We start from the raw sequence: 23830 nt of genomic DNA, 5'->3' as shown, positions 1-23830 counted from the left end.
ACTGGGCACTAACTGTGCAAATTTCCCAGTTAACCCCATTTTAGGCAGCAGTTTGAAAGGGCCTTCTGATCCAACATGACCTGCTGGGTATTTCCAATCTAATTCCATTATTCTTATTCCCTCTCTTTCACATTCTTTCTTGCTGCCAAACATTTTTTCGTGTTAGCTCCACAACTAAAGTTATTTTGCCCCATTGGTTCACAAGGTAGAAGAGCAAAAGTCGGCCATCGGGCCTGCCCCGCCATTCTAGCCATGAGCTGATCCATCCTCCCACTCAGCCCCACTCCCCGGCTTTCTCTCCGTGATGCCCCGACTCGTCAAATACTAATCAGTCTCTGCCTTAAATGCACCCAACGATCTCCCTTCCACAGCTGCCTGCGGCAACAAGTTCCATGGACTCTCTGACTAAAGACATTCCTCCGCATCTCTGCTTTAAATTGACTGAAGTCGAGTCCTCTTGTCCAGACTTCCCTACCATGGGAAACATCCTTGCCACATCTACTCCGTCCAGGCCTTTCAATGTCCGAAATGCCTCTGTGAGGTTCTCCTATCCTCTCCCCCACCCCCCTCCGCATCCTTCTGTACTCCAACGAGGACAGTCCAAGTTCTTTCATAGGCTGACCACTTTTTAAAAAAAAAAATATTTAAAGGTTTCACAAAGCATAAAACATTTAAAAAATTGACAACTCAAAAAAAACCCTTACCACCCCCCACCCCAACTTCCCACCTAAACTATCCCATCCCACCCAGCCCATGGGAGCTATATAAAAAAAATTCCTGGTATTTAATGTTACTGCTTGGTGTGCCAACCCTTTACATTTCATTTATTTAACATCCAAACCCATATATTCCAAATATAAACTCCACATCTTAACAAAAAAAGGATAATTATTTCACAAATTATAAGTTATCTTTTCCAAATACAAACATGATTGCAATTCATTATCCAATCTTTGCATATTCAATTCCACATCATTTTTACAATAGGTGAACAAGAGTATTAAATTAATTTGTTTGCAGATGATATGTTGATATATTGAACTCATCCTAAGGATTCTTTAGAATCGTTACAAAATTTGTTGAATCGAATTGGGATGATTTCAGGTTATAAAGTTAATTGGAACAAAAGTGAGATATTCCCAATATCTGATGAAGATTATACAGATTGTAGACTATTCACTAAATTTAGATGGTCTAATAAAATTAAATATTTAGGTGTCATGGGAATTACAATAGGTGAACAAGAGTATAAAATTAATTTGCTTGCAGATGATGTGTTGATATATTTAACTCAACCTAAGGATTCTATAGGCCGACCATTTTATTCCTGGTATCATTCGAGTAAACCTTCTCTGACCCCTATCCAACGCCAGCACATAAAGCAGTCCAGAGCTACTGTCTAGCCTTCCAGGTTCGTCTTCCAGAGAGACAAGACCTCTTAGTGTACATATTAGTTTATTAAAGGTGTCTTATACTCGCACTGCTGATGTGGTTATTGTCAGTACAATTTAATAAACTAATATGTACACTAAGAGGTCTTGTCTCTCTGCAAGACGAACCTGGAAGGCTAGACTGTAGCTCTGGTGACCTAGTGGTCTAATTACATATCACCACATTAAGCACCAAAAAACTACACAGTGCTGCTCGAGAGGGCTCAGTAGTGCCTTATAGAAGCCTCAACATTACATCCCTGCTCTTGTATGCTATGCCTCTGGAAATGAATGCGTTCTCCTTCACCACCGACTCAACCTGGAGGTTAATCTTTAGGATCCCAATTCCCTTTGCACCTCAGAATTTGGAATGTTCTCCCCATCTAAATAATTTAGATAAATAAAAAATAGTTGGGTGTTTGGTTTCCCTCCGCACGCAGTATTACACAGGCAGGAAATGAAAATTTTTAAAAATACAGATGCTGGGAATCTCAAATAAAAGCAGAAGATGTTGAAAACACATGATTTGGAATAAGGAAATAAAGGAGAGTTCACGTTTGAGGAACAATTAGCTCTTCAACAGATGCTTATCTTAACAACAGAGAAATTTCAGCGTTTTCTGATTTCGGTCAGTTAGCGATGTTGAGTAACCCAATATCTGCAGGTAGGAACCTGACAAATAGGAGCAGGAGTGGCCCATCCGGCCTGTCGAGCCTGCTCCGCCATTCATGGGCTGATCCGCTGATGGGTCACCTTCCTTTACCCCCCATCTCCCTGAACTCCCTGACTTGTGACCGCAATCGGGACCGAAGGCTCGGTCATCTCTCAAAATGGACGCAAGTCAGAATTTTGCCCAAGCGAAGTCTTCGAGCAAACTTTTCAATCAAATCTGGTTTTCATTGGAGATTTGATGGTAACAACTTAAAGCTTCCTGAATTTGCTGCTCAACCTTGGCGAACCTTTCGGAGTTACATAGCGCTTGAGAAAATTACATATAATTTAAGGACTAAGTATCACACATTTTGGAAAATATGGTGACCATATTTGCAAAGTATGGGTACGAACGTTTAATTGAAATCCCGACATTTTTATCCCTCTTTGTGGTCTCCCTTATTGTTAAAAACTGGAAGTTACCCTACTGACAATCTCTAATTTTTAAAAAAATCCTTTCTTTATGGGGTTTAATGGGGGGAGGGGGGTGGGTAAGGGGGTTTTCTCTTCTTTTTCTTTTTATATACCATATGTATTTGAAATTGACTTAAAGATTTGTAATGAACGTGATTTTCTTTGGTTTAAATTTATAAGTAAAATATTTGAAAAAAAAACCCTTGGGGAATCTTTCCACATTCTAGTCCAGACTTGCATCTTGTGGCGTGGCCATCTCGATTCCTCTGCGCAGGCCCGAGTCTCCGTTTGGTGCATGCGCAAGAGTTAAGTGGCCTGACGACATTTAATTCGCACCCTTAACTCTTGCGTGCACACCAAACGAACTCCAATACGCAAACCCACCACGCATGCGCCAACCGAAGACTGGCGCGGGCGTGCAGGAATCAAGAAGGTTGCACCCAGCCTATGGACCCGGGACGCTGACTGACAAGGTAAGTTTGTTCTTACATGCTCTGTATCCATTATAGTTGGTCAAATACAACATAAACCACGTAAATTTTATATTTTTTCTTATTTATTTCAAAATTCAATCGTGACACAAGTCGCAAGTCTAATCTTGTCTTAAATACATTTACTGAGGTTGTCTCCACTGCTTCAATGGGCAGCAAATTCCATAGATTCACCACGTTCTGGGAAAAGCAGTTCCTCCTCGCCTCCATTCTCAATTTACTGAACCTCCGCCAAGATCAGGACCCTTCTCCACTCTCTCGCATCCCAGTTCCTCACCTCAAGTCACCTGTGCGTTTCTCCAGCCACGGAGCCCCTCACTGGTCCGTCGCTGTGGTCACCGTCCCGTCTGCTTCTCCTTCTCAAACGGTGGTGGGGGGGTATTGTACCCATTTTCTGGTGCCCATATTCAGTCCTCTGCTTCCCTGGAGTTTGTAACTTCCCCCCCCCCCCCCCCCCCGAAGCTGGTGGCAGTCAGACTGGGCATTTGGACCCCGCAGGGAAGTGCTGTGACTCCGCTCCCCCCCCAACCGCCGCGAGGGTCCACACTGTAACTTGGGCAACACCATTCCGTCTCTCCACCCGGATGGCAGTAACTGGTTTCTGCTAGCCCACTCCCCATTCACCCTCTCTTCCCCATCCTTTTGTTTTCTTTCCTCCAGTTCTCCATCCCCTTCCCTCTCCATTAACGGAGGCCATCCTCCCTCCCCCATTTCCTGCTATGCCCTTCCTCCCTTATCCACCTACTACCTTCTGCCTGTGGGACCGCGCTCCTCCCCCACCACCGTTCTGTTGGGGCGCCCGCCTACATTTTGCTCACACCTTGATGAAGGGCTCAAGTCCGAATCGTTGGTGATGTACGTATCTTTGCTACATTACATACACTATTTGACCAGCCTTGTGTTTTCACTAGAACTTTTACTAATGCTGAAATCAACAGTTTACAAAATTGTTCATACATGTGAAGGTTCTTAAAAGAGATCAGAATCAGAATTTATTATTATGAACGTGTCACAAAATTCACTGGTTTGCGACAGTGCAAATAATTACATTTCAATAATAAATAATGCAAAAAGATAGGAGAAAGTGAGGCTCTGTAGGGTCTTTGGTTCATTGTCCATTCAGAAATCTGATGGCAGAGGGGAAGAAGCCGTCCTTGTGCCGCTGAGTGCTCGTCTTCAGGCTCCTGTACCTTTATCCCAGTGGTAGCAGAGTGAAGAGGGCCCGGCCTGGGTGGTGGCAGGGGTTCTTTGAGTGTAGAAGTTGCTTTTTTAAGACACTGTCTCGTGTAGAAGTCCCCGATGGGAGTGGACTGGTGACCATGACATCGCAGGTCGAGTGAGCAACCCTCTGTAAGTCAAGTACTTTATTGTCGTTGCGAAGGAGAACACAATGAAATTAAAAACGCAACCCAAGGTAGTCACAAAGAGCTGATGAAAATAAAATTTTTTACAAAGAGCAGCATTAAAACAATACAAAATACACTAAATGGCGGAGTTTAATTCTCGAATCGCTATATCCTCAACATTCATTGGAGTGACTTCATCACCAACATCGAAGTACTCGAGATAGCAGAGGCCGACAGCATCGAATCCACGCTGCTGAAGATCCAACTGCGCTGGGTGGATCTCGTCTCCAGAATGGAGGACCATCGCCTTCCCAACATCGTGTAATATGGTGAGCTCTCCACTGGCCACCGAGACAGAGGTGCACCAAAGAAGAGGTACAAGGACTGCCTAAAGAAAGCTCTTGGTGCCTGCCACATTGACCACCACCAGTGGACTGATATCGTCTCAAACCGTGCATCTTGGCACCTCACAGTTCGGCGGGCAGCAACCTCCTTTGAAGAAGACCGCAGAGCCCACCTCACTGACAAAAGACAAAGGAGGAAAAACCCAACACCCAACCCCAACCAACCAATTTTCCCTTGCAACCGCTGCAACCATGTCTGCCTGTCCCGCATCGGACTTGTCAGCCACAAACGAGCCTGCAGCTGATGTGGACATTACCCCTCCATAAATCTTCGTCCGCGAAGCCAAGCCAAAGAAAAAGATAGGATAGAAACTGTTCTTGATTCTGTTCGTCTGTGTTTTAATGGACTATATCGTCTACCTGAGGGTAATAAGTTAAACAAGTGATGGCTTGGATGAGTAGGATCCTTGAGGATATTGGCAACCTTCCTAATACAGTGAGATCAAAATAAATCCTCCAAGTTTTTTTCATGTCCTGAGCATTGGAACCTCCAGACCAAACAATGATGCAATCAGTCAGGATGCTCTCCACGGTACACCTGTAGAAATCTGCAAGAATCTTTGGCAACATGCCAAGCCTCTTCAAACTCCTCACGAAGAATATCCGCTGGTGAGCCTTCTTCACGATTGCATCGATTTCCTCCTGAAGTCCACAGTCATTGTCATGGTTTTGCAAACGTTGAGTGTAAGGTTGTTGTCATTACGCCACTCAACGAGCTGATCCGTCTCCTTCCTGTAGCTTCCTCATTGCCCTCTGTGATTTTGCCGACAACGGTGGTGTGTTATGAGCCCAGAGGACCCCAAAACCCAGCAGCAATAGATATTCACCAAGACAAATGGTCACTTCAACTAAACTTACTTCTAATTATCTTTAAACATAAAAACAGGATCACATTTTAACTTATCACTCTTCACTTAACTAACCTAACTTAACCCCCTTCTAATTCTAAGCACACATGTGTGTCATGTGTGTGTAAGTTCAGAGTTCAATCTCACTTCTCATTCCTCCAAGTTCACTAGTTGCAAGCAATTCTTATACTGTGCACAGAAGTTAACATTCATAAAGTTCACCAGGCTTTGGTACTTAAGGTAAATGGTTACCACTCAGGAAGGTTCTTGTCGATTTTCAGAGAGAGGTTTGATGTACACTGGACACCCAGCCATTTTAATGTCTTGCCGAAGAAACTTGCCCTCTCAGGGTTCTCCAGATGATAACCTCTTTCTTTCACGTCACCACAGAGTCCCTTCTTGTTTCTCTTATTTCAAATGAAACATTAGACAGCCAGTCCTCTCCTCTTGCATGAACCACAAGGGCTTTGACCAGGCTGAACTCAGCACTCACAACCCATCTTCCAAATGAGGTTTTCCTCAAGCTTGCCAGCTTGTCCTATTCCAGTCCCAGCTGTTATTATTGTCTGTAACAATGATTTCTGTCTCTCTCTCTCTCTCTCTCTCTCTGAGAGAAAGTCTGTTTGACTCTCTCTGCATGAAAAACCACATGACCCTCTTAGAACAGCAAGTTCCCCTCCAGAAAGAATGCAGCTCTGACAAGCTCTTTCATCTGTTGTCTTTTTGTAAACAACAGTCCTTTAGTGAAGTCTCTTGGGCACTCTCCACAGCTTTTGAAAAGGCTCTGAGACCCCAATATGTCTAGCATTAGCAGAGCTCTAGTATTTTAAATAAGATCTGTTTTAAAGTGTTTGTATGTGACCTACATTAAAACCTTCCCCAATTTATCTCCAAAAAACATATCTATATTCTGTCACAGGTGTCATCAACAAATTTGTAGACGGCATTTAAATTGCGCAGAGCCTCACGGTCGTGGTCTTGCTTGAGCTCCGCCTTCTCCCACTGGCCTTAAAATCGTCGAAAGAACCTAAGAAATAGGGGCAGGAGTCGGCCATGCGGCCCGTCGACCCTGCTCCGCCATTCAGTGAGATCCCGGCTGATCTGATGATGGGCTCATCTCCACCTCCCTGCCTTTGCCCCACCCCTACCTACGATGTAAAAATCCATCCAACCTTGCCTTAAGTATATTCGCTGAGGTCGCCCCCGCTACTTCAACGGGCAGCGGATTCCACCGCCCACCGGGAAGAGAGGATCCTCTTCATCTCCATCCTAAATCCCCGACCCTGAATCCTGAGGCTACGTCCCCTAGTTCTGGTTCCCACCCCCCCCCCCCCCAACCCCCCCCCCCCACAACCCCCCACCCCCCACAATGGAAACAACTTCCCTACTTCTATCTTATCTAGACCTTTCATAATTTTATAGATTTCTATTCATTCTTGTAAATTGCAGTGAGTACAGTCCCAGACAACTCAATCTCTCCTCATGGGCCACCCCCTCATCTCTGAAATCAATCAATAAATATAATTATTGATATGAATAAAAATGCATTTTATATTTGATAAAATTCCCATTCCTATTGAATGTGTTCATATTCTTTTCAAACAGGGCTTTAATTTTGCTATGTGTGTTTTTTTTTGCAAAATTAAGCTTTATTCAGAATAAATTATTTGCAAATCAAAGGTTTTTTCACCTCCTTAGAGTCACATCCATACCTCACCTACAGAAACTCACCCAACTTGAAGCTGCTCTGGGCTTGGAGGACCACGTGAAGCGCTGGAGCGCGGCCGCTCTTGGATCGGAGGACCGGCGTGGGCTCCTTGTCGCTTGTTGTTGGGGCGTCACGGCGCCTGCGCAGCGCGGGCGGGATCGGCGGGCCCGGGGTTCGCTGCCGGGCTGACAGCGGGCGGAGGCCGTCAGGTGAGGATTGGGGGGGGGGGGGGGAATGAGAGGAGAGGGGGAGGGGAGGAGAGGAGAGGGGGAGGGGAGGAGAGGGGGAGGGAGGAGGAGGGGGGAGGGAGGAGGAGGGGGGAGGGAGGAGGAGGGGGGAGGGAGGAGGAGGGGGGAGGGAGGAGGAGGGGGAGGGAGGAGGAGGGGGAGGGAGGAGGAGGGGGGGGTGGGGTTGGAGGGGTGTGGGGAGAAGGGATGGGGATGAGGGGGTGGGGTTGGAGGGGTGTGGGGAGAAGGGATGGGGATGAGGGGGTGGGGAGAAAGGATGGGGATGAGGGGGTGGGGTTGGAGGGGTGTGGGGAGAAGGGATGGGGATGAGGGGGTGGGGTTGGAGGGGTGTGGGGAGAAGGGATGGGGATGAGGGGGTGGGGAGAAAGGATGGGGATGAGGGGGTGGGGTTGGAGGGGTGTGGGGAGAAAGGATGGGGATGAGGGGGTGGGGAGAAAGGATGGGGATGAGGGGGTGGGGTTGGAGGGGTGTGGGGAGAAGGGATGGGGATGAGGGGGTGGGGTTGGAGGGGTGTGGGGAGAAGGGATGGGGATGAGGGGGCTGAGGGGTTGGAGGGGTGTGGGGAGAAAGGATGGGGATGAGGGGGTGGGGAGAAAGGATGGGGATGAGGGGGTGGGGTTGGAGGGGTGTGGGGAGAAGGGTTGGGGATGAGGGGGCTGAGGGGTTGGAAGGGTGTGGGGAGAAAGGATGGGGATGAGGGGGTGGGGAGAAAGGATGGGGATGAGGGGGTGGGGTTGGAGGGGTGTGGGGAGAAGGGTTGGGGATGAGGGGGCTGAGGGGTTGGAAGGGTGTGGGGAGAAAGGATGGGGATGAGGGGGTGGGGAGAAAGGATGGGGATGAGGGGGTGGGGTTGGAGGGGTGTGGGGAGAAGGGTTGGGGATGAGGGGGCTGAGGGGTTGGAAGGGTGTGGGGAGAAAGGATGGGGATGAGGGGGTGGGGTTGGAGTGGTGTGGGGAGAAGGGATGGGGATGAGGGGTTGGAGGGGTGTGGGGAGAAGGGATGGGGATGAGGGGGCTGAAGGGTTGGAGGGGTGTGGGGAGAAGGGTTGGGGATGAGGGGGCTGAGGGGTTGGAAGGGTGTGGGGAGAAAGGATGGGGATGAGGGGGTGGGGAGAAAGGATGGGGATGAGGGGGTGGGGTTGGAGGGGTGTGGGGAGAAGGGTTGGGGATGAGGGGGCTGAGGGGTTGGAAGGGTGTGGGGAGAAAGGATGGGGATGAGGGGGTGGTGAGAAAGGATGGGGATGAGGGGGTGGGGAGAAAGGATGGGGATGAGGGGGTGGGGTTGGAGGGGTGTGGGGAGAAGGGTTGGGGATGAGGGGGCTGAGGGGTTGGAAGGGTGTGGGGAGAAAGGATGGGGATGAGGGGGTGGTGAGAAAGGATGGGGATGAGGGGGTGGTGAGAAAGGATGGGGATGAGGGGGTGGGGTTGGAGGGGTGTGGGGAGAAGGGATGGGGATGAGGATGAGGGGGCTGAGGGGTTGGAGGGGTGTGGGGAGAAGGGATGAGGATTCGGAGAGGGGGCTGGGGTGGGGACATGAGGGAGGGGTGGGGTTGAGGGAGGAGGATGAGGAGAGAGAAGGGAGGGGGTGGGATTATGAGGAAGGGGTGGGCAATGAGGGAGTGGGGTGGGAATTGGGAGAGGGGGGTGAGGGAGAGAAGAGTGGGGTTGGGGAGGAGGGGAAAGGGGAGGGTGGGGACGGATGGTGAGAGGGTGGGTATAGGGATGATGAGCTGGGGTAGAGAAAGGGTGGGGAAGATGAGGGAAGGGTGATGAGAGGAAGAATTGAGAGGGAGGGGTAGTCGAGGGCAGAATGGAGGTACATGGGGATTGTGGAGTGAAGAATTGGAAGAGGAGGGAAGAATGGGTATCCAAGTCTGGGAGATGAAGAGTGAGCAGCTGGACGTGCCAGACAGTGTGGTTGTGAGTCATCGTTAGGGATTCCAGGGGTGGTGGCGGGGGTTCAGAGAGAACTGTGGACCTTTCCCCCTGCAGCCTTGTATAATTAGCATCTGAATCTGTCCCCAAGGGCAGTGAAGGCTGGAGGTGACTTGGGGTAGCGTGTGCAGATGGAGCATGCTGGTGATGGACGTGGTAAATTTAAATTTAGACCAGTTCGGGCCACGTGTCTGTGCCACCCAATTACACCCTCTTGTCGTTTTGAAGGGTGGAAGGAAGCCCACGCAGACACGGGGAGAACGTGCAAACTCCCTGGTCTCAATCACTGGCATTGAAACAGCGTTGCACTAATTTCTACATCCACCGAGCCGATTTCCCCCCCACCCCCCATTTGCTAACCGTGCCACCCCTTGGCGTGAACACTGGATGGGCAGAGGGTACAAAGGAATAGTGCTCTCCCAATTGACCAGTGATACACTTGGTTGTAGTGTCGGATGAATAAAAATGCTGTTACAGTACCAGCATCACTGGTTTGAATCCGGTGCTGTCTCTTAGGAGTGTGTACATTCTCCCCCTTGTCTGCGTTGGTTTCCTCTGGGTGCTCTGGTTTCCTCCCTCTGTTCAAAACGTAACGGGGGTTGTTGGTCAATTGGATGTAATTGGATGGCACGGGCTCGTGGGCTGAAAGGGTCTGTTACTGTGCTGCATGTCTAAATTTTTAAAAATTAAATAAAGAGCTTCAGGTGTTGGGAATCTGAAATAGAAGCTTGAAGTCCGGCAATTGAGGAAGGGGAATCATGAGACAGGAGCAGGATGAAGAGAGCTCTTTGTTTTTCAGTGTCTGTAAAGAGGAGCTTGGTCACCATGCCGGAGAAGGACCCGGTGTTCAGTGGGGCCGCGGGCAGCTCGCCCGACATCTGCCGGGATTTCCTCCGTCATGTCTGCAAGCGGGGACGGCGCTGCAAGTTCCACCATCCAGAGACCACTGAGGCATCCGAGCCAGGCTCCTCGGCCGACGAGCATGCCGCTGCCGAGGTGCCTGCCTGCCGCGACCACCTGACCGGTGACTGCCAGCGCGGGGCCAAGTGCAGGTTCCGCCATGGGGAGGTCCACGAGCCGACGCCCCGCCGCTTTGACCCTGCTGACGAGAGTGCCAGCTGGGCGGCCAAGAGGCGGCGGCTGGAGAGCTTGCGCTTTGACCTGTATGATTATGGCGCGCCGCGGCCCTTCCCGGTGGACTACCACTACCTAGAGGAGGAAAACCTGATGCTGCGCAAGAGGGTGGAGGAGCTGAAGAAACAGGCGTCCAACCTGATGGCCACCAACGAGATCCTGCTGGAGCAGAACGCCCTGTACCGCCACCAGCCCAAGGTGGTGACGCTCGCCAGCAGCGTGGCCGAGCCGTCCCTGGCGCCTCCCACAGTGGCGGCTGTCACCGCCTACAACCACACCGTTGTGCAGACCCACAACTCGCTGAGCAGCCAGCCCCGGCAGGAGCTTGTGGCGCCAGCCGGTGGAGCCCCTCCACCCCCTGGGCCCCACCTGACCCCTGAACTGGCCCTGGCGCAGACCATTGCCCAGAGCATGGCCACGCCCGCATCCATGGCTCCTGTCACCGTCTCCCTCACGCAGGCTATGCCAGGCATCACTGTGAGCCACGCCACCACCCCAATGGTCAGCTATGCCATCGCGTCGCAGAGCATGAGAATAACGCCGATGCCCCACTGAGAACACCACAGGGTTTCGGGCTCACATCTCTGACTTGTGCTCCTTTTGATTTCCCGTCCACACATGAAGCCGGACGATTTTTGCATTTAATGCTCTGACCCCAGTCTTCGTGATGCATTAACTCCAATAAAATTCTATGGGTGGGGGCAGCTGAACATTTGGGACCAACTGTTAAATCCAATTCAGGAGAACAGCAGCAAATGCTGGGTAAAACCATAGCAACTTTGCTTTGTCTGATTTGGAGCCTTTGTTTCATTGCTGTTGGCGATGGACCAGCCTAAATTTGCAGTGTTTAGCTGGACATGAAACTTCCTTTGTGAGGGGCTGTATTCATTGGTGATCGACATCAAATGTGTCCTCTGGCACAAGGATTCCCCAGTTCGGTTTAAAATGTTTTTGTTACATTTCACAGTGAAAGTTGTTTGTTCGGCAGATCCGAAAAGTTGGGAGTGTAAAATCTACTTAAAGTTTCGTTGCTTCTGGTACGGATGGATTCTTGTGTTTTTCCCTCGCTCTGTAGGTCCACTTGCCACCTGCACATATTCCGCCACTTTTCAGCGCCCCAAAGCTGAGGGGAATCCGAAATAGCAGGGCTTGTGAGAAATTCACAGGCAGATAGAGCATCCCGCGACCTTGTGCCTTTCCTTCAGATGGTTTACAATTTACAGTGAAGAAAATTCCTGTGGTTAGCTTTAGAGAGGGATGCTGATTTTTCCTAATGACTTTTACATTTTCCAAATGATCCATCGGGGTGCTTTATTCATTGTGTATGTGGGATATTGGCATCAGAAGAGACCCTGGTAAGGGCCCAATGTTATTGTTAGTATTTAATGTGATACACTGTACACTGAAATGTGTGGGGGGAAAAAATTGAGTTGGCCAGTGGCGATCTTAGGATCAAGCATTGCATTTGGCTTCAGCACCTTGGATTGATGAGAATCAATAAGCGAGCGGCAGCTCGGTTAGCGTAGCTGTTGCAGCGCCAGCAATAGGGACTAGGGGTTCGAATCGCACGCTGTCTGTAAGGAGTTTGTACGTTCTCCCCGAGTCTGCACAGGCTCCGGTTTCCTCCCACCGTTCAAAATCATACTGGGGGTAGTAGGTCAATCGGGTATAATTGGTCGGCATTGGCTCATGCGCCGAAATGGCCTGTTACTGTTCTGTCCGTCTAAAAAAAAATTTAATTAAAAATGTAAATGTAAAAACACAAGCAATAAGAAAAGCTGGAAGGACTCGGCAGAACAGGCAGCATTCGTGGAGAGAAATGTACAGGATTGCTGGTGAATGTATGTGTAATTGGGTGGCGCAGATTTAAATGGCCTGAATCGGCTTCTACCGTGCTGTAAATTGAGACCAGGGCGAAGCAGCTTTGTTTTTAAGTGTGGGGCACTAATTATGGAAGCTGCTAATATTTAACTACAGAAGCTGTGCATTTAGCAAGACTGCAATTTTACAATGAAAACAACTAGGTGGCAATCTGAAATAAAAACAGAAAAAAACTCCGCAGGTCAGGCAGCATCTGTGGAGAGAGAGAGAGTGTCGCGGCTAGTTAGACCCACTGCCTCACGATGTCCGAGACCTGGGTGTTTGATCCTCCGCTCTGCTGTCTGTGGAGGATGCACATTTTCCCCCCTGCAACTGTGCAATTTTCTCTCCCGGATGCTCCCACATCTGCTGCTCTCCGATTTTAATATTTGGTTGCTTTTGACATCTAGAGATAAAGATGTGGGTATCGCGGTTAGCGCGTCGCTATTGGAGCGCCAGTGACCCGTCGTCAGGAGTTTGTGTTCTTCCCGTGTCTGCATGGTTGCTCCAGTTTCCTCCCACCCTTCAAATCGTACAGGGTTGTAGTTTAATTTTGGTGTAATTAGGCAACACGGTTTAAATGGCCAGAATCGGCTTCTACCGTGCTTTAAAAAAATTTTTAAACATCTTATACCTAATCTTCCCGCAAGGTGGATGGCAGGTTAATTAAACTGATCCTCAATGAGTGGGAGTTGATGAGAATGGGGGGGGGAGAATAAAAACAGGGGCAGTGTAGGGTTATCGTCTTACCTGAACCTCAGAGCGATCTTGATCGGACCTGTCTCCTCGCTTAATATCACCCTGATTTTTAGGTCACGAATCCTTCATCGGAACGTTCTCGACTCTGATGAGGCTGGGACGCGAAACGTTATTTCTCCTTCCATGAATGCTGCCCGACCTGCCGAGGTTCTACAGTCTTTTAAAAGTTTACAAATGTGCACGGAGCCTACGGTGGCGCCAGAACCGACCGTCTCCACTGCTGCACTGACACTAATTCCAATTGTTGAGCAACTTATTTCCAAGTCTACGAATCCAATTGTAAGATTTTTCAAGTTTCAGTCAATAACTTTGGACAACTTGCTTTCTGAAAATTTTGGACTTTGAGTTACTGATAATAAGAATCACCTTAAAAATTTCGTATCACGTTCTATTTTTTAGATATAACCTATTTTTGTGATTTTCCTCTCAAATTTTAAGTTTACTAGCATATTGCCCACAAAGCAAGCTGCTTTGGTCAGTCTCCAAGCATGCTTGGGCATACACTCAGTGTAGGTGCTATGCAAATGTTGTCTTAGGCCTGGGCAGGCTTGGAAAGCATTTAAAGATTTTGAGAATTTTCTTGGCAACTACAGAGCACCAAACTACATCCAGCTGATTGACAACGTGCTTCAAGCATAGAAAAACTATGAAGTGCAGCGTGCCGTTGAAAATCCATTTTCTGCATTCGCACTGGGACGTCTTCCCCGCTGATCCTGGTGCCGTCAATGACGAACACGGTGAAAGGTTTCACCGGGACATTGCGACCGGGGAAAAGCACTGTCGGGGCAACTGGAATTCATCAATTCTATTGTGGGACACTGACACAAGAGGCACCAGATGCTGAGTACAAACGAAAATCAGCGGCAAAGCATTTTTAGGTCAGTTGAACTAACGCAACGTGTCAGTATCAAGATGTGATTAAACTTGCTAAGTTCAATAAAAGTTTATTTAATGTTTCTCCAACTTCCTACGTGATGCAGCAAATCTGAAATTTTCTTTGTGTTCAGCGTGAAGTTGTCTATCATTACCCCCAATTGTTTTTCAGGAAGCCAACCTCTTGAAAGAATTTATTGTCCAGTGTTATCAGGGATACGGGATGGGGGAAGATTGCAGGCATTCTGTGCAGGTATCACGGAATTCTCAACACCCACTTTATGGTCATCTAAAATACTTCTCAATAGGCATATATTTGTAAAATCTCATAGTTGCAGCAATTTTTTAAAGTGATATAAATGCCAATTTTCCAAGGATGAATTATTGCCATATTCAGTGAAACCCTTGTTATCCGAAACTCAAGCAATCGATGTAAAAAATCTCAAAATAAATAGGTAAAAAAAAAACGGGTTTAAAATCGGAGCACCTGTCTGCTAGTTCCCCAATTTAAAATTTGGGTGGTTTATTAGGTTTCATATTTATTGTCAGGAGACAGAAATGTCATCACATTCCACCCTGAGATTGTTTTCTGTGGGTGAGATAAAATTACCACTTATCAGTAATGCAAAAAAAACACAGCGTATTCATGTAAACAAACTGACTGCAATACAGAGAATTAAAAAGAAGCACACACATGATGGAAGAGTTACTAAAGTTTACAACCATAAACACTTAATTTAGACTAGTCATTTGGCAGCTCTCGGCACTCCACATGAGCTTTGCACCCCTCGCTCTGGTCCCAAGCAATTTGTCCCATCTGCCTCTTGTTAGCCTTTGCATTATGTTCCACAGTGAACTGAACAGCTTTTCTCCAACTTTGATCCGAGTTTCTGCAGAACACATTTCAAATCAGAAAGCACCTGGAATTAGCGCGCAAGAAGAAGAATGCAGTTTTCCAAATAAGCTTGATGCCCACGTTCACCCAGCCTTCCCCCAAAGGGTGGCCTAATGGCCTGCCTCTGGATATTAATGCAGATTCTCTTGTGTTTTAAAAACCTCTCACAGTCTAAAACAGGACAGCATCGCATCCTTGGGAGACTTGGTGAAGGGCTCAGGCCTACATATCTTCTGCTTTGCAACATAAATGGAGTTTCTCCAGCATTGTTTTTCTTCAATCATGGTGTCGGTAGACTTTAGTGTACTCTTGGAAGTCTGTTCTCTGCGAATGTGATGAGAGTGAAACGACCGTAGTAAAAAAAACCGTAAATGCTGGAGGAACTCGGCCAATCTTGCAGTGTCCTTCGAGAAGCAGCGCTTCTCCAGCATTTACTCTGTGTGTGTGTTCTGTGATTGCAATACCTTGCAAATTCTGAGCTGCAACATGACCAACTCCAGCAAATGCATTCTCTGCAAATACTTGCCCACATCAGTTTAAAAAAAAAAGGAACCTCAATACTTCTCACCACTTGAGAGGGGGGGGGTGGGGGAGAAAAAGTCACTGTATATGTGTGAAAAAGAAAAAGTGTATATCATGGCTAACGTGATTTATGGTGTGAAAAATAAAAAATTTAAAAAAAAAGGAAGGAAAAAAAAAACTTCTCACCACTTGATATCCTAATGTTAAAGTTTCACACCTTTCAACCTTGGTACAAATTCCAGGACCACAACGTTATTAAGAGTTTTGCAAAACTTGAGTTATCACAAGGTGCGCTGCCGTTGTGGTTCTGAAACTGAGCTTGCGAAATGGCCAGACTGCTCATATTCAATTTTTCTTTGGCTTGGCTTCGCGGACGAAGATTTATGGAGGGGGGTAAAAGTCCACGTCAGCTGCAGGCTCGTTTGTGGCTGACAAGTCCGATGCGGGACAGGCAGACACGGTTGCATTCAATACTCTCCACAGAAATACAGAGGGTACGCTGCAAGATGCCAACCACTAATTTGCCACAGAAACAGGATGGCCAGAACACAGTTTGCCAAGAGGTATTTAAAAGAGCCTGCAGAAATTTGGAAAAAGCTCTTGTGGACAGATGAGACTAAGATGAATCTTTATCAGAGTAATGGCAAGAGCAGAGGCGAAAGGAATTGCCCAAGGTCCAATGCATGCTATCTCATCTGTGAAACGTGGTGGTGGGGGTGTTATGGCCTGGGCATGTGTGGCTGCTATCAGCGCACTTCATTGATCATTTGAATGCTGATGGCACCTAGCAAAATAAATTCTGAGCTGTAAAGAAACATTTTTCTGCTCACATTGTTCTTGACCACTTCTGATACCTCGAAGAAAGGCTCAAATTATGTATTCTTTGCTGTATAAAGTTCACTTTTGAGTTTCTCCAGCATTTCATTTTAACCATGGTGTCGGCAGACTTTCATGATAAGTAACGACACCTCATCTTCCGACTGGGCACCCTCCAACTGGATGGCATATTGGCTTTCGTTTAAATCCCCTGTCCTTCCCCCAGCTCTGCCTCGCCCTCTTTTCCCTGTCTCCTTTCACACAGACAAAAATCACCTCTTCCTTAACCCATTGACTCCTCCAGCCAGCACTGTCTCGATTCTGAAGCTTGCTTCCCAGTAAATCACCCATTCAGTGTCCCGGCATAGGAATGGAGGAGGGGGGGGGTGGCCTTTCACACCAGACCACTCCTAACCGGGACACTGAACACTCACACTTGCCTGATCGCAACGCTGATGGTACTAGGGGCCGAGGCTGGCGATCCCCGACGCAAGATGACGTCATCTGGCGTTGAGCAAATTTTGCTTCCACACTTGCCATTTTAAAGGCTGATTGGCGTTCAATTCCTGGGATCCCTGGCAAGTGTGAAAGGGGCTTAAGATTTCCATTTTTTTTGCCTATTTGCTTATTCGTTGAGGATGGGCTCAGGCCCAAAACATCAGCAATATATCTGTCTCCTATGGACGCTGAAAGACTGGCTGAGTTCCTCCATAATTTTGGTGTGTTTTTACTGCAATCTATGTCTACAGACTTCCATGTTTCAGACTTTAGTGTTTTTCCTCAACACTTTCCTGTTCTTATCTCCTTTTTCTCTAATTCTGGCACCAGCATTCTAAGACCAATGGCTTTAACTATGCATTCCATCAAATCGATCCTTTAGAGATACACAGAACTAACCTTTGAATCTGATAGATACACCTCACACTTTTTCATTCATAACACTTCATTGTTCTTGCAAGGCACCTAATCTGAGGAACTCAAGGTTAACGGAGATTAGACTGAGGTTTGCCTAACACATCATAGGCCCCCACACTTAATGTATTTACAACCCTCCCTGTTCTCTTTCAGAAAGATTCCATTGTTGTCACATAATACTACATTTAGAATTGTAGCATGCATGAAATTATTAGACTTTTGTCGACCGTGAGTTCGCCACTTTGTCCAGAGCCCCTCTCAGAAATCCATAGCACCTGGTGTTCCGAGGTGGTCTCCCCTTCCAAGTACCGACCAGGCCTGAGCTTGCTTAGCTTCTGAGATCAGACTTATTCAGCCTATTAGGTGTTGGAAAGCAGCAAGGCACAGATGGACATTAATTCAAATTGATCAATCTACACCTATACTCTGCCAGATCCTTACTTCCATGCTATAATATAAGAAATAGGAGCAGGAGTTGGCCCATCCAGCCTATCCTGTGTGACCGTGGCCAATCTGATGATGGGTTCATCTCCACCGACCTGCCTTTTCCCCCATATTCCTTAATTTCCTTAATGTAGAGAAATCTGTCCAACTTTTTACTGAGATTGCTTGCACTGCTTCAATGGGCTGTGAATGCCACAGATTCACCCCCCCCCCCCCCCCCGGGAAAGGCAGATCCTCCTCATTTCCCTCCTAAATGTACTCCCCTGAATCCTGAGGCTATGTCTCGTGGTTATGGTCTCCACCACCAATGGGAACGACTTACCTACCTCTAATCTATGCTTTCATAATTTTATAGTTCCTATAAGACCCCTGAATTTTAGCGAGTTTAATCCAAGATGACTGGGATTACTTCTCTTCATAGGCAAATCCCCTCTGGAATCCATCTGACAAACTTCCTCTGGACCACTTCCAAAGCCAGTCCATCCTTCCTCGAGTAAGGCGACCAGAACTGCACACAGTTCTCCAGACGCAGCCTCACCAGTGACTTGTACAGTTGCAGCATAACCTCCCTGCTCTTAAATTCAATCCCTCCATGTAGTCACTATCGGAAGGAGGAGCCGTAGCAATCAGGATTCCATAATTACTATCACCACGGTATACGGGAGGTACCTCTCTTGCCAGTATATCTCCCCATAACATTCAAAGTGGTGCCGTGATCATTTTAATATTGAAGAGAGCAGACTTGAATGTCCTGGAAAAGTGCCCCTCTGCATTATTCCCACAATTCATTTTCCTCTGGGAAATCATACCATCACTTTACAAAACTTTGTTTTCATGGCTTGCCAACTGAACTGGTGAAAGACTTCAAAGGAATGACTCAGTACAATTCATTTTTACCTTTTTAAAATTGAAATTTAGACATACAGACCCTTTGGACCAATGAGCTCATGCTGCCCAATTGCATCCAATTAACCTACAACCCCCAGTATGTTTTGAAAGGTGGGAGGAAACCCACGCAGACATGGGAGAGACTGCGCGGGGTTCGAACCCCCGCCCTAATTGCTGGCACTGTTACAGTGTTGAATGCTAACCATGCCGCCCTTAGGATGTGTTATTCCTCATTCATCTTTGGCCTCACCTTGAGGATGAGATCAAGGATGTGAACTTGGAGTAGCCAACCGTTTTTTGAGTTTTGACTCCCCCCCACCACCATCACCCCCCCCCCCCCCCAGCCATTCCGACAAGGATATGTTTAATGCTGGCGGAGCTGCTGCTACTGGTGTGGACTCTCGAGGAGCAGAGATAAAGTGCTCCCACGGAGGCCCGGGACTGCTGGAGACAGGCTTGAAACTGGCTGAAGGGGGTACCAGGTATTGGAACCGGGATGCAAAGGAGGGGGTGGGGGGCTGCTGAAGGCGCTGAGGGGGGGTTCCTGACCGTGTCGGAGGTTCGGATCTGGAGCTCAGGTCGCCAATGGTTTGGCCTGGACTCTGTGGAGGTTGCGGAAGCGCTGGAGGTAAATCTACGGACACTCGGTGACTCTGGAGGGTGGGGGAACACTCTGCTTCTCTTTCTCTGACTGTAAGAAGGGCTTCAGGCAATTTCTGCCGATGGCGAATCTGTCTGCCTTACCGCTGGTAAAAGCAATATCATTTAATATGACACTTATTACAATGACAATATATTGAATCTTGATCTTGATCTCATTAGCTCTTGGCTTTGTCCATTGTCAGAGTGAAGCGAAGCATAAATGTGCTTTGGCATCATTCTGAACATTGAATGTTCTAATTTTAGATAACTCCTACCCCATCTGTTTCCATCTCTAAACCCTCCAGTACTTTCTCCTGTCTCTCCCTGTGCCCTCTCTTCCAATTGGTTTTTCTGTCCACCTGACCCTCCTTTTCCCTAAACCTAGTTTCTATTTATTTTTGGCATGTAATAAAGCAGAAATGTAATATTACACAAAATTGCCTTTACTCTGCCATAAGGCAGAGAAAGATTCACCATTAGCATTGCCCGGACCTGCTATACAGAGAAGCAAAAGATACTCCCCTCAGAGACACTGAGGGTCAGAGGATTCGCCTCCTGCTCTCTGCAGCCGCACAGACTCCTTTTCAATTCAAACCGATCCTCGAACAAAACTCCCAGCTCAACGAGGAAGCCTCCAAAGCCCAGGGCCCTTTGGGAGGCTTCCTTACCCTCGGCACCCTCTCCAAACTGGTTCCGATACCTGGCAGCCCGCAGCCTATGTGGGTTCGTCGCCTGCATGTCACCCACAGCTCGCTGCATGTGTAGACCCTTCAGCCGAAGAGCGCCACTGTGGTCACCGTCCTTAGGGTCATGTCTTCCACTGCCCCTTTTCATTTCAATGGTGGGGAAGGTGTGTGTGTGCTCCACATTGTTGGGCCAGTGTACTGCTCCCCCAGGGTCTGCAACCCATCGTGGCCACTGCCGAACACAGGCGCCGCCATCTTGGTTCACCAGTGGCGACACCTGGGTTAGTGTCACCCAGTGCGGTAACTCGTGGTGTGACACTCCCACCCCCCTCCCCCTCCCCCCATGGACCTCCTCCTGTACCAGACGATACAGAATCCTTATTTATGTTTTTTGCTACTCATACGTCGTAATTCCCGTCTATCACTGAATGTAACAGCAATAGTAGTGAGATAAACAACCAGTAAAATTAAAATTACATCTTTAAATTACAATATCATACCCACAGCCTAAATGGATTCACAAATACTAATGACCAGATATTGAGGCTAAAACACCAGAAATTTTGACAAAAGCAGCGACTATAAAAACACCGGCAGCAACGAAAACAACAGCGTGGGCTGGTGGCGCGCGCAGACGAAACCATGTGATTCGAAGCGTCGTTGACATTGGGTAATAATGACAGCTCTGACCGGAGGGCATTAGAAGGGTCAAAAAGTAAATGAGCGTCGAGTTTTAGCCTTGTAGGGATACATGTAAGCTGGGCTGACGAAAAATGATTTTGTTGTTATTATTCACGACAGGGATATTTTTTATATAAAGAAATACATTTCTGCTGATACACTGTACAAAAACTTTCTAGACAGTCATTTTGGTGTCACCCGGTGCAGTCCGCACCCCCCAGGGACACCTGTGGTGGTCACAGGATTTTAAATAAACCACAACTGGCTCCTTTAATGGGCTATTTAAAGTTGATATGGAACCGACAGCAGTCAGACTGGGTGACCCCGCGGGAGGTTGGGGAGAGCACTGCGCCTCTGCTCCCCGCTCTCCCTGGGTCCATTTGTTTTTTCTGTCCTCTTGTCCTTTCTCATCTTCTTTCTCCCTTTATACGCATGCCATTGCCCCTTCCTTTTATTCTTGAAAAAGGGTCGAACTGCTGAGCGACCGTTTCTACCCACGGATGCAGTCTGACCCTCATGGATGCTGACTGACCCCAGAGCCCCACCAGCAATTTATTTGTGCCTAACAATTGGACTGAGGTTTAAGTGAAAATGTGTTCAGCAGATGGCACTGAAGAACAGGGTTTTCATGTGGAGAGTGAAGGAAGATTGTTGGAGGAACTCAACAAAGATAATAGGCCCTTTCAAACTGCCGTGTAAAATGGCATTAAATGGCGCCCTAATTACATGGCAGTTTGAAAGGGTCCAAACGGGTCAACCCTGTTGGAACCCTTCTCCTACCTCAGAGGTAGTCTGGGAACCCAGTTAAACTTACCTAGGTCTCGACCACGGACAATTTAAAAACTAAAATGGCCGACCCGCTTATTCCGGTGACATCAGCGCTTGCGTGCGTGCGAAACCGGGGCAGCCAGCATCTGAACTCACCTTTGCCCCAGTAATTGCGCCCGGGTCCCAGGAGGACTGCTCAGGGGCTGCAGTTTGAAAGGAGCTGTTGATGCTTGACCAATGTTTCAGGCTTGAGGCCTTCGTCAGGGCATGAGTAAAATGGATGCAGGCGCCTGAATTAAAATAGTGGGGGTGGGGGAGGGGCAGGAATAGGAGCACGGTCCCACAGGCGGGAAGTAATAGGCAGGTAAGGGAGGGAGGGCACACCAGCAAACGGGGGGGGGGGGGATTTCATATTTTATTGTCAGAGGACCTACATGATGTCACATACAACCCTGAGATTCTTTTCCCTGTGGGTGTGGCAGAATTACCACTAATTGGTAGTGCAAAAAAATAAACCGTACACAGCATAAACATGTAATCAAACAAAGAAATCAGAGTTTATAGCCATGAACAAGTCATTAAATTCGATGTTTTTCAGCAGTGTCATTTATATTATAACCATCTTACAACATTACTATAAATAACAATGACAGGGTATGAAAAGTAAGACTGTGGTTCATTGATCATTCAGGAATCTGATGGCGGAGGGGAAGAAGCCATCCTTGTGCTGCCGAGTGCTCGTCTTCAGGCTCCTGCACCTCCTTACTGATGGTAGCAGAGTGAAGAGGGCGCGGCCTGGGTGGTGTCGTGGGGGGGAGAGGGGTCCTTGAGGATAGAGGTTGCTTTCTTCAGACACCGCCTCTTGTCGATGTCCTCGGTGGAGTGAAGTCTGGTGCTCGTGATGGTGCAGGCCGAGTCCACAACCCTCTGGAGATTTTTTTTCTTGTCCTGAGCATCTCCACACCAGACAGCCAGGATGCTCTCCACAGTACACCTGCGTAGTGGTTTTCGGGAGTCTTCGGTGATGTACCAAATCTCCCCAAACTCCTCACAAAGTATAACCGCTGGCGAGCCGTCTTTGTGATTGCTCCAGGGCAGATCCTCGGAGATGTAGGCACCCCGGAATTTGGAGTCCATCCCCTTTCATTTTTGCCTGCATTCCCTTCAGTTCGTCGCGGGTTCCACCGCTGGGCTTGGGGTAATTCAGGGAACAAACCTGGGAGCTATCACAGACAGCGCATGCGAACTGCACACACACCGACTGCAGCGGCGGTCAGAATCGAGCTCGCTGCACCACTGTGATTCATCGTCCAGGCCTCTGGGCTCTTGCAACATTTTGATCATTGGATTACCCAAGGGGGATCGTGTCATGGCGAAGACAGGTGACAATTCCACTTTTGTAACTGCGTCATTAATTGACACGACAGGTAGATGATTCGGGAAAGTTACGAAACTCTTGCGTTAATATCAAATCTGAGATGTTCCTGACATTAATCATCAGGATTATTCACAAGGTGACAAAAATAAATGCAGTGTTAAAGGGGTGGGGCACGTTGACTGAAATACTTTGAAAGTTAAGAAGTTTGACATTCAAATGACAAACATCAACATTCAATGAAGGGAATGTCGACTTAATTGATCGAGTAAACACCACAAGGTGCTGGGAGAGTTCATCATGTCCTTTGGAAGCAAAGCTGAATGACCAATGTTTCAGATATGCAGTTCTTCTGGGGCAAAGACACTTTTTTTTCCCTTTATTGGCCCTCGAGCTCCACAGTTTTCAAGTTGTAATCAAACAACTCATGTGATAAAAGTGCACGTTCCAGATTTTATTCAGGGTTATTTGGGTTCATTCGGGTTTGACTGCTCGAGAAGGAGAAGCAGAGAAGCCGGGCCCGAGCCTGGCTTGAAGGGATACAAAGTGTAGCGGAACCGAGATGCGCGAGGGCGCTGACGGGCTCCTCCTCGTATCGGATCTGGACTGCCGATGGTTGGGACTGGACTCTGTGGGGGCTGCGGAAACAATGGAGGCGAATCCATGGACACTCGGTGACTCGGGTGGGGGTGGGGGGGAGGAAGGACTCTCTCTTTTGCTTCTCTTTCTCTGACTGTAAGAGGCGCTTCGGGCAATTTCTGTCTGTGTGAATCTGTCCGCCTTACAGCAGGCAACATGTAATATGACATTGTTTTATTACAAGGACAATAAATTTGGAGCTTGGTCTTGATTGAAGATTCTTTGTCAATTAGGTGTCAAGGTAATGAAACAGAAAATGCGATATTACACAAAATTTGCTTTAGCCTAAGGCAGGCAAAGATCCACCATCAGCACATACCCCTTCACCCAGATTGAGCCAGACTTCATCAGTCTGTAGCCTGGTATGAGCCTCCTGGCAGCAGCGTCCTGCAGCCCACC

The 23830-nt window shown here is 47.9% G+C and overlaps 1 protein-coding gene across 2 annotated transcripts; it reads left to right on the top strand.

Annotated features, from left to right (window-relative positions):
* Positions 1 to 2895: 2895 nt before the first annotated feature.
* On the top strand, positions 2896 to 14250 carry LOC138745559 (zinc finger CCCH domain-containing protein 10-like). Of its 2 annotated transcripts, none has more exons than XM_069902711.1 (3): positions 2896 to 3028; positions 7368 to 7561; positions 10334 to 14250. In XM_069902711.1, the coding sequence occupies exon 3, from the start codon at positions 10360 to 10362 to the stop codon at positions 11221 to 11223; it is 864 nt and encodes a 287-aa protein (XP_069758812.1). In that variant the 5' UTR covers positions 2896 to 3028; positions 7368 to 7561; positions 10334 to 10359; the 3' UTR covers positions 11224 to 14250. The 2 variants fall into 2 exon arrangements, with proteins under 2 accessions (XP_069758812.1, XP_069758811.1); XM_069902710.1 differs by having other exon boundaries at positions 7343 to 7561.
* The last annotated feature ends 9580 nt before the right edge of the window (positions 14251 to 23830 follow it).

Source organism: Narcine bancroftii, chromosome 11, assembly GCF_036971445.1.
Source record: "Narcine bancroftii isolate sNarBan1 chromosome 11, sNarBan1.hap1, whole genome shotgun sequence".
NCBI classification, from domain to species: domain Eukaryota; kingdom Metazoa; phylum Chordata; class Chondrichthyes; order Torpediniformes; family Narcinidae; genus Narcine; species Narcine bancroftii.
Note: the sequence above shows the minus strand (reverse complement) of the source record. Positions and strands in the feature narration are given on the sequence as shown.